This window comes from Canis lupus, chromosome 1 (assembly GCF_048164855.1).
Source record: "Canis lupus baileyi chromosome 1, mCanLup2.hap1, whole genome shotgun sequence".
Classification (NCBI taxonomy): Eukaryota; Metazoa; Chordata; class Mammalia; order Carnivora; family Canidae; genus Canis; species Canis lupus.
In genome coordinates this window covers 59,537,883-59,548,717 of record NC_132838.1, presented here as the reverse complement: position 1 = coordinate 59,548,717, position 10,835 = coordinate 59,537,883, and the positions used below count along the sequence as shown (strand labels likewise).

Sequence of the window (10,835 nt, the reverse complement as noted above, 5' to 3'; positions counted from 1 at the left end):
GTTACAGACATATGATCATGCAAAGGCTATTTACTGAAATAAATACTGAAGTATTTTGAAAAGACAAATATAGATCCTGCAAACCTAAATCCAGTGTTTGTTTGTTTTGTTTGTTTGTTTCTAATAGAGGAATAATCTGGTTCTTTTTTCTCCCAGAAACCACAGGGTTCAGTATGGGTTACTGGGAGTCTATAAAAACCATCACTTTATAAATGACAGTCTGGCCGACACCTGGCAATATGCCACATCACCCAGCTACTCACTGTAGCAGTACTCCAGCGCTGGCCCTTTGCCAGTATCTGAAAAGGGATCAAGGCGTATGAGCTTCACAGTGGCTCTCCAGGTCTCCTTGTCCTGGCACCTTCTCTGGGAGGCAGGCTGTCACCTCAGCAGAAAGCCACTTTGCAGCCTGCAAACGTTACCTTTCAACAGAGGTCGCATTAACAGGAGAATGCCCACACACGCCAAAACATTTTAAGGAAATCATCACAAGCCCCTGGATGAAAAGGCAACAGGAATACCCCCAGTGCCTGGTAGCAGCTTCCTGCATGGCAGGTAGGTACCTGAAGGGTGTGATGACTGTCTCGGCCCTGGAAACCTGGAGACACACACTCTCATCGCTTAACGATGACTCATTTTCTCTAAGAAATTTTAAGCAATCTGTTCTAAAAGATGGTATGTGGGAAGATGAAATTTCTTTTTAAAAAAATTATGTGGTAAAACCCAAACTCAAAACTGGAGCAAAAGTGGCATTGCTCTTCTGTGCATTGAGTTTCTAGAAACAGCTTTAGGCAGCAGGATCAGGAGCTGGATGATTTCAGGGGCCATTTTAGGGCAAGCCAGGGTGGGATTAGATGTTCCAGTCTGCGCTGTTCTCCTAAGCCTGCCATGATCTGAAACTTAGCTCTTGGGCCTGGGCCAGAAGCAGACTGACGTTCAAGGGTGAGCAAAGAAGTGAGCAGCGTTCAGGCACTGCTGAGCAGAATTCTCTGGATAATTGCCTTTCACTCTATTCTCCCCCAATGCTGATCAAATGCCCCCAACTCACTCTTCCTCCTTAGTGTCCCTTTAGGTCCCTTCTGCTGAAATCATATATATATATTTTTTATCTTTTGGTCTCAGTTGAAGACAGTTATCCTTCAGTGATCTTTCACGGTATAACTTGCCTAACTTTTCGAAGGCTAATTTGCTTCAGAATTTCATTAGGAAACTATCTGTAATTAAAATAAAATTAAAAAAAAAAGGAATCTAGTTAAGTAATGTAAACATTTGTGTAAGAAAATACCATAATTTCATGTATATTTTATATACATACATATAAATTTGTCATTTATTCTGTCATTCATAGTACATGTATGAAGAGTGTGACTTTAATTGTAGATGCTTTCTTCATTGTTAATTCATCTCATATTCCCTGGGAACACTTATGGTAATGAATGTATTTGATATTCAGACGGCTTTTCTGTGCTTTCATTTTGCAGTTCAGTAATTGGTGATTCAAGGTTCATTAAAAAACAAGTCTCAATTACAATAATGAAAGTATAAATTAGTTATTCTACTAGGTTTTAAAAAACTTTTAAGTCTTACTGGGCTGTAAGAAAAGTCTGTAAGATGTTATTCTTTCTAAATGAGGTTTTAGGTGGTTAAAAATGTTAAAAATGGATTCTCTGAACATAACATTGCAAAATACTGGAAATGTTTAAGGAATGCCTTGTTTGTGGCTCAAAGTAGAGAAAAAAAGGACCAATTTTTAAAAAAATATTTTATTTATTTATTCATGAGAGACAGAGAGAGAGGCAGGCTTCCCCCTGATGTAAGTCTCGATCCTAGGACCCCGAGATCACGCCCTGAGCCAAAGGCAACCACTGAGCCACCCAGGTGCCCCCAATTTTTTTTAAATACAGATTTTTAAAAAAGATCTGTTTGCTTGTTTGTTTGTTTATTTGACGTGGAGAGAGAGAATACAAGTAGGGGGAGCCACAGGCAGAGGGAGAGGGAGAGGCAAGCTTCCTGTTGAGAAAGGAGCCCAGGGATCCCTGGGTGGTGCAGCGGTTTGGCGCCTGCCTTTGGCTCAGGGCGCGATCCTGGAGACCCGGGATCGAATCCCACGTTGGGCTCCCTGCATGGAGCCTGCTTCTCCCTCTGCCTATGTCTCTGCCTCTCTCTCTCTCTGTGTGTGACTATCATAAATAAATAAAAATTAAAAAAAAAAAAAAAAAAAGAGAAAGGAGCCCAAGGATGCGGGGCTGGATCCAGGTACTCTGGGATTGTGACCTAAGTGCTTAACTGACTGAGCCAGGTGCCCCCAAAAAAGAACCAATTTTAATTCATTAAAATATTAAATTCTTAATTTAGTCCAGATATGTTCAAATGTAAGGAGATCTCCATTTCTCAGATGCATTTTCAAAAATATGTTGAAAAAGGGATAGTGACGCCTGGATGGCTCATTGGCTCAGGGCGTGATCCAGGGGCCCTGGGATAGAGTCCCTGCATCAGGCTCCCAAGGGGGAGCCTCCTTCTCCCTCTGCCTATGTCTCTGCCCTCTGCCTCTTTCTGTGTCTCTCATGAATAAATACATCTCTCATGAAAAAAAAGAAAAACAAACGACTTGATATGTTAAAATTCTGAGATATAAATGAAACAGTTAAGTCCACACAATATTAGTTTATTTATATCTATTCAATTTTTTTAAAGATTATTTATTTATTTATTAGAGACAGAGAGAGAAACAGGCAGAAGGAGAAACAGGCTCCTTGCAGGGAGCCCCACGTGGGTCTCCAGGATCAGGCCTTGGGCCGAAGGTGAAGGTGGCTAAACTGCTAAGCCACCGGGGCTGCCCTATTTATATCTATTCAAAATACTGATCTAAATATGTTGCTTTTTTCCACTGTCCTATTGAACATATATTTACAACCACTAGAATGTAATAACTATTTTACTACATTTTAAAGTGATCTTTTGGGGTGCTTGGGTGGCTCAGTTGGGAAAGGATTGGACTCTTAATTTTGGCTCCAGTCTTGATCTTGATCTCAGGTTGTGAGATTGAGCTTGGGTCAGGCCACACTGGGCATTGAGCCTGCGTAGGATTCTCTCTCTCCCTCTGCCTCTGTCACTCCCCTACCCTCAAAAAAAAAAAAAAAAAAAAAAAAAGAAAGTAATTCTTTAAAAGTTAATTAATTAATTAATTAAAATATAGATTCCAAATTGTGCAGACTGAATTTAAGTCAGGGCAAGTGACTTCTTCAATCAGTATGTTGTTGATTGAAATAATTAAGCAAGTAACCCATAATAAGAAAGACTGTAAGCACTGGATTTATAGTGACTCCATCTTTCCTTGAGATAATCTGAGTTAGAAAAACCCCAAACAACCCTTGCCTTATTGATAGTATAAATGCTCACACAACAGAAAATTTAAAAGCTTAAAGTAAGCCGATATTTTATACTTGTCCCTAGTTTTCCTGCCGTACTTAGGTACTCAACAAATATCTACTAAACGGATAAGTAATGATTATTTTTATATTATCTTCTGTTTTTAAAAATATGTATTATTTTTATAATCAGAAAAAAGATAAAAAATCAGTTTCCCCATAAACCTGAAAATTGCAGCTAGACTTGTGTTTTTGTTCTCTGAATGTAATACTTGTTAAAATTCCAGACCTCCATTGAAATTTTAGCAAATAGTCCCAATCCTTAAATTAATGCTGATCATTCTAGGAATTGTTTCAGTGCCATTAACTCTGTTTACGTTTCTGGAGATCACTATTTCCTTCCACTGTGTAAGCGATATCGGGAAAACTCTTTGGATGAAAACTTCCCAAAGTTAACAGTTATCAAATTGAATTCTCTTCTACTACCCAGAAGTAAGAAAGCTACTAAGAAAACCATGTTAACATTTGGTAATTATTTGAGTAGAGAAGTTGTAACCAATTAACCACTCTTTATTAACTAAAATCCTGTCAACCTAAGTGAACACTGTGAATTTCACACTGTGAATTTGTAGTTTGCTCCTGGAAGTACCTTGGATAGTGGCAATCTTTTCTAATTGGTGCAGCAGCTGCCAGGCCCAGCCCACTCAGAACTACCCAGAACTTTGTCTCCTAAGTTTGTGTGCCCAAGTGGTGTTCTGAGTCCACTTAAACCTGTTTGCTTCCCTCAATCTTGCCTTCCCAGCTGTTCCAGATGTAGGGTGCTTCTATATGGATACTATTGTGTGGTTGCAGTCCATGTTGCTATGTGCTGCCTTCCTGGTAACCCATCCTTGATTTCCTTTCCTCAGAAACATTTTCATCATGCTTTAGGGAACCCCCACTGTACTACTTAAAACAAACAGACCCAACTCCTTTATATCTTTATCTTTATAGGTTGTTTCATTTGGGTTCTCTGGGAAGCAGACGCTAAAATGGAGTCAGGAGTTCAAGAGGTTTATCGGAGGGTAGCACGTGTGAAAGAAATAGGATTGGAAAGGGAAGACCTAGACTCCAGTGCAGGTCTGACCAGGTCTCAGTCAACCAGAAAACAAAGGCCGATGATTACAAGGGTTCTGCATGGGAAAGAATGGCAGGACCCCATGTTTCTGCCATCCTCAGTCACTGGCTGGAGCTGTCCAGGAAAAATGGGGCCTACCCTCAAAAGCTGAGGCAGATCCTTCAGGTGCTAACACCTGGAGGCCATCAGTCAACTGCATTCCTGATTGCGAACAGCAAAGTTTTTTTGAAGGGAGATCAGAGACATGCAACGTCAGTGCAGCATCAGATTCATTCCTCCAATGCCCCACTTCTGCGATCTTAAACACCAACATTCTCCCCACTCAACCCAATGTCCCACCTTTTCACCATTCACTCCCCTATTGTCATTACATGTTCTTCGATTTCATAATTAATATCCACTCCCTTATTCCTCCAGCCTTCTGTCAACATTTCAGCCACTCTTGATTTCACTGTTTTCTCCAAATAGGATAGATCTAGATTCCTATCACTTTACCCATTCTCTAGCCAATATTCTTTTTTTTTCTAGCCAATTTTCTTAAATTCTCTGCCCCTTTTCCCTAAGTGTCCACACCATAAAATCCTGTTATTTTATCTGCCTTCTTTATATACTCAAACTTCTAGCTGCAGCTAAAGAAAAAAAATCATACAACACCACAGATTAATGTCACATGGTTTCCAATCTTAGCCAGACCCTAAACATTATACAGAAATCCTATAATTAGGTACTTTTTCCTCACATGGCATCTGAAGAAAAATCTTATAATTTGTTTTGCAACATATTAAAGAGCATGATGGGAAAAGCATGGGCTTTGGGATCATATGAATTAGGTTTGAATACTAGCTCTTTACTATCTGTATGACCTTACTTCTCTAGGTCTTTTTCTCCCAATCTTTAATGGAGCTAATATTGACTGTTGATGAGATTGTTTTATTCATTTTTAAATTTTAATTCCAGTATTAATTAATGCGCAGGGTTATATTAGTTTCAGGTGTACAATATAATGATTCAGCGATTCTATGCATTACTCAGTGCTCATCATAATAAGTGTACTCTTTTTTTTTTTTTAAGATTTTATTTATTTAGTCATGAGAGACATAGAAAGAGAGAGGCAGAGACATAAGTAGAGGAAGAAGCAAGCTCCATGCAGGGAGCTTAATGCGGGACTCGATCCCAGAACTCCAGGATCATGCCCTGGGCTGAGGGCAGATGCTCAACTGCTGAGCCACCCAGGGATCCCAATAAGTGTACTCTTAATCGCCTTCACCTATTTCCCTTATTTCCCCACCTCCTCCCCTCTGATGACCACATTTGTTCTCTATAGTTGTTTGTTTTTTGTCTCCTTTTTTCTTTGTTCATTTTTTAAAAAATTTCCTTTTTTTTTACTTTTATTTTTAATTTTTATTTTGATGACAGATTGTTTTGACGATTACATAAAATATTTAACTGGCTTAGTGAGAAGTCTCAACTCCTTTAAAACATATATTCTGAAGTCTCACTACTGCTATCATCTGTACTCTCTGGAAAACCTGCCTTTCTGCTGAGTTCATCTCAATCGAATTCCATAATGTTTTGGCCATTTTAAGTTATTAAAACAGTCCTCTACTAGTGCAAGTTAGATAGGAGGCTGTGTGTATAGTAAAGGTATGAACTGCTTTCTTAAACCCCACCCTTCTCTCCATATACTTATTTTTCTGGTGTCTGAACAGGAAGACAGGCGGGGAAGAACTTATCTCTTTATACACTGTCAAGTTTGCTGTCCCCCGTCATTGTAAATGACTTTGCATCTTTTCTATAGGCTCCTTATGACCAGGTAGTGACCACAATAAATTCCATTCACAACTATGTCAGTCCTAAGCAGTTCCAGTAAATAGTCATGGGACCTGGGAAGATTTAACATTGTCTTTCCTTTGAATTCCATCCCTCCTAGCCTCACCTCCCACTCAAAGGACTGCTCCTTAATTAAGTGAATCATGTTTTACCTACTTTCTCATTGGCCATTGCAATTCAACTTTGGAGCCAAACGTACAGATGGGATTCATTTTCTGTATCTCCCAGGAATCATGGACTTGAGATGAGATATCCTTACCCTCTTGGCCCAGCCATACCACAGATGAGGAAATTGAGGCACAGACAGGTTGAAATACCTATACATCTTCTAGTCACGTTTGTATGGTTGAATGTATCTGCTAAGAATCCAATCAAGATTTTTCAAATCCATTGTCAAAAGCAAGAGTTTCTTAGCTTCCCTTTTTTTAATAATTATAAATGATTATTTGAGATTACAACAACCCACAATAAATTCAGTAACTTGTCATTTTATGATCTGGAAGAGGTTATAGATCACAGTCCTTGTAACACCCTTGATATACCAGAATTGTCTGTCCCTTGGAAATTTTTAGACTTCATTCACAAATCTGTCCCTCTCAAGTGGCAATTGTTCTTTAGGTGCTATTTCAATTGTTACTGGATAGTTTTTCTACATTTTGTTGGTTTTGATATTTCATATTTTTGTAAAAATTAACCTCTCTTGAGTTTTGCTCATATTATGCACAAGATATTTCTTCTCATTTTAAAATATTACTTTTATCCTCTGTAATATCACTCTTCAATTCTCTGGTTGTTTGCCCAATATGATAAATTTATATAAGAAAAATATATGTAAAATAGTTTAATCAGATCAGAGATTCATAGCCAAAGAGTTTATATATGCAACACTTATGTTTCATTTTTAATTAATATTTTTTGGAATGCAATGTTTCAAATGCGTTTAATATGATTTGATATGAAATATGATGTTTTTGGTACTGTTTGACTCTTCTGTGATCTAGTTTATATTTTTAAAAAGTCCTCTCCGAAAACATTAAGTATCTAAATTTCACCTAAGCAACAGTATTTACCCCCCCCCACACGCACGCACGCGCACAGTCACTATTTGCATTACTTACAAAACTATGCCTATTTATAACATTAGGCTTGGTAATAGGTAGTTCTTAGGCTCTTAAACCTGTGCTATGATAAATTTTAATCATTCTGAGAACTATGGATAGTGCGTGTGGGGGAATCTGATTTCAGTAATACTCAGAATCTATATGAATAAAAATATGGTTACAGTTTACTTCATATACGTAATATTCTCACTTATTTACGTTATTTTAATTGTATTAGATCTGTAGCCTTTCAAGTTTAATTAGTAGGAACACAAAAATTTTTATCTTTGGTGCCAACTGCCAAATAGAAATATGTTTTTATTATTTCCTTTTACTCTGTAATAGGTGTTGAAGTATTCTACGTAGTCTCAGCTTCACATGTTCTTTCGTGTGTGTGTAGCAGCATGCCCTTCACATTGGTAAAAAACATGTAGGAAAATGAGCAAATGATTTTTTTTTCTTTAAACACTACTTGGAATTGAGTAGAAGTTGGCAGAGTTTTGAAATAATAAATATATTTTAAACTCACAAAGGACCACGATATATCTGTGATCATTCATTCATTTCTTGGAACTCTATAAAAAAAGTTTGGTGTTTGATAAATACTGTAACTGAATGTAACGATAAATCATGAACACAAGGCTACTTTGATATAGCTGTATAGCTTCTGATAATTCTTTCTGGAATTTATTATCATTATTTTTTAGGTTTCTTTCTGAACCTCAACTATTTAAGTTTTCTCAACTTGAATACCCAAACTACTCGAATGAGCTATGCACATTTAAATCAGGAAAAGGAATCACATCCTTCCATGTTTCTGTCCCCATCTATCCTCAGAAAAAAGCTGACCCTTGGACCAACTGCTCATGATTTGGAGAAATAAATGGAACTCTACCGGTGGGAGACTGCAATCAGATGAATTATAACACAGATGTGGTAAGCAAGAGACTACACAACTAAATGTAACTTAACCTCCAAAAGTTTTAAGCAGTATTTCCCAACTGCAGAGTGTTTAAGTAGAAATAGGAGACCTTTGTTAGCAAACTTCCAGAACAGGAAGAAGCATCGCTGAACCCAAAGTCTTGTGGAGGGTAGGGACTTGCTTTTTAGTTTATCTCTGATTCTTGTGCCAGGTGTGGAACCCGCCTTCTTCTACAGCGCTCCACCAATATCTATCCCCCCCCCTTTTTAAAAAGATTTTTAATTTATTTATTCATGAGAGGCACACAGAGAGAGAGGCAGAGACACAGGCAGAGGGAGAAGCAGGCTCCATGCAGGGAGCCCCGCGCGGGATTCGATCCCAGGACCCAGGATCACGTCCCGGGCTGAAGGTGGTGCTAAACCGCTGAGCCACCCGGGGATCCCTCCACCAATATTTATTAAATGAACTCTTTTGTATCGAAATGTCACAAGGATCCTAATACTGCCAATGAAAGGTAAGATCTAAGAAGAGGGCGCTGCACCCTTTGCCCTCCCCCAGGATACTCTTAGGAGCAACGTCAAGCTGTAGGGTGTAGGGTGTGAAGAAGTTGCTTTGGTGCCGTTTTGACTCCTTCCTCTCTGCTTATCTGAACCCCCCGGCTACTAGATTTTAATGCACGGCCCCGCCCTGAACACTCTGTTCTTTTTCTGCTTTTTCCTGCGCACATTCGTGCACGGTAGCTGTCTGCAACCTGCCCCCCCGCCCCGCCCCCATACAGCTCGCCATTGAATTTGAGAATTCCGGAAAAAAAAAAAAAAAAGACTTATTTTCTATCCCCCAAAGTCATCTCTCAACGATGTTTCTGCAGAGCATGAGGACTTTAATCCCAACCCCAAATGAGACGGGGAGGGAGTCCCTCACGCCCTCCCGGGCTGGCCTTTCACCTCCAGCAGTCAGGCTGCGGAGACGGGTGTCCACGTCTCCCTCCCAGGTGAGGGCCGGAGGGATTGCGCAGGGGGGCGGTATCGAGAGAGGCAGCCCCGGGCCCCGGTTCCTCGCACCCCCTCCTCGCGGCCTGCGGAGCGCAAGGACGCGGGGGGGAGGGCGACCGCCAGGCCACCCCGCAGCAAGCGCCGGCCGCCCCGCGCCGCAGCCCCGCCCCGCGCCGCGCCGCGCACGCCTTATGTAAGCGCCCGAGGCCCCGCCCCCGCCAGGCCCCGCCCCCGCCAAGCCCCGCCCCGCCAGGCCCCGCCCCCGCCAGGCCCCGCCCCCGCCGGCCCGGCTCGGGCTCCGGCTCTGCCGGCGCAGGGGGCGGAGAGAAGCCGCAGCTGCAACTTCGCCTGGCGGTTCGGAGCCCAGCGTCGGCTCAGCCGCGCACCCGGCCGCCGCCGCCGCCTCCCCGGCCCGGGCCTCTCAGCCCCGCGGGCTCGGCCATGGCAGCCGCCGCCGCCGCCGCGGCGAATCCGGCCCCTGCGCTCCCCGCCCGGCGCTGAGCGGCCGTTGCCCGGCGCGTCCCCCGCCCTCCCGCTCCCGCCGCGGCCGCGGGCTCCGCGCAAGTTTCCGCCGCCGAAGCAGCCGCGGGCGAAGGAAGGCGCGGGAGGACGGACGCGGGGAGTCGTGCGCCCCCGGCCGCCCCGGCCGCGATGTGGGGGCGCCTCCTGGCCCCGGAGGCCGGCGGCCGGGACAGCCCCGGCGGAGCCCGCAGCCTCCCTGCGGGTGAGTAACGGGACCGCCCCGGCGGGCGTGGGCGCCGCGGCCTCCCCCCCCCACCCCACCCCACCCGGGGGCCTCGGGACGCGCCGCCGCCCGCCCCCCGGCCTCCCCGGCCGCCTCCCCGGGCCCCGCGGGCTGACATCTGGCGCCGCCCGCCCCGCCCGCCCCGCCGCGCGCGGCCCCGCGTCCCGCCCTCCCGGCTCCCCGGGCCGCGGCCCCCGCGCCCCGACCGCAGCCTGGCCCGGGCCTCCGCCGGCCGCGCTTTGTTGTCCGGCCTCCTCCCTGCCCCCGTGGGCCGTGCGGCCGACGTGGATGGCGGGGCTCGCGGGGGCCCGGGCGGGGAGGCGGCGGCGGCGGCGGCGGCCCGGGAGGCCCGGGGTCGGCTGCGCCCACGCCCGCAGCTGCTGCCGGGGCGCGGGGGGCGGGAGGAGGCCCGGGGGGCGCCGTGCCCTCCGCGGGGGAGCCCGGGGACTCGAGCCCCGCGGGGAGAGCGGGTCACCCCCTGCAGCGCGCCCCGGCGTCCGCGGAGGACACGTGCGGCGGGAGCCCGTCCGCCCCGGGGGGGGGGGGGGGCCGGGGTCGCGCGTTCCCTGTGCGCGGGGAGCGGCGCATCCCGCAGCCACGTCCCGCCCGCATCTGCCCCCGAGTTGTGTAGCGGCCACAAAATTAGGGTAAATAGCCCCCCCCCGCGCCGCCCCAATTCGAGATTTTTTTTTTTAAATAAGGGTTGGGTTGGCCTGTGACAAGTTACTTGACACTGACGGTTCCTCCAGGCCCTTTGGATC

At 44.9% G+C, this 10,835-nt stretch overlaps 1 protein-coding gene across 1 annotated transcript in view; it reads left to right on the top strand.

Annotated features, from left to right (window-relative positions):
- Window positions 1–9,965: 9,965 nt before the first annotated feature.
- Window positions 9,966–10,835, top strand: part of CEP85L (centrosomal protein 85 like) — a 151,469-nt gene continuing 150,599 nt past the window's right edge. The window contains exon 1 of the mRNA XM_072831719.1: window positions 9,966–10,053. Within this exon, the coding sequence (XP_072687820.1) occupies window positions 9,981–10,053 (73 nt within the window). The 5' untranslated portion in view covers window positions 9,966–9,980. The remainder of the gene's footprint in view (window positions 10,054–10,835) is intronic.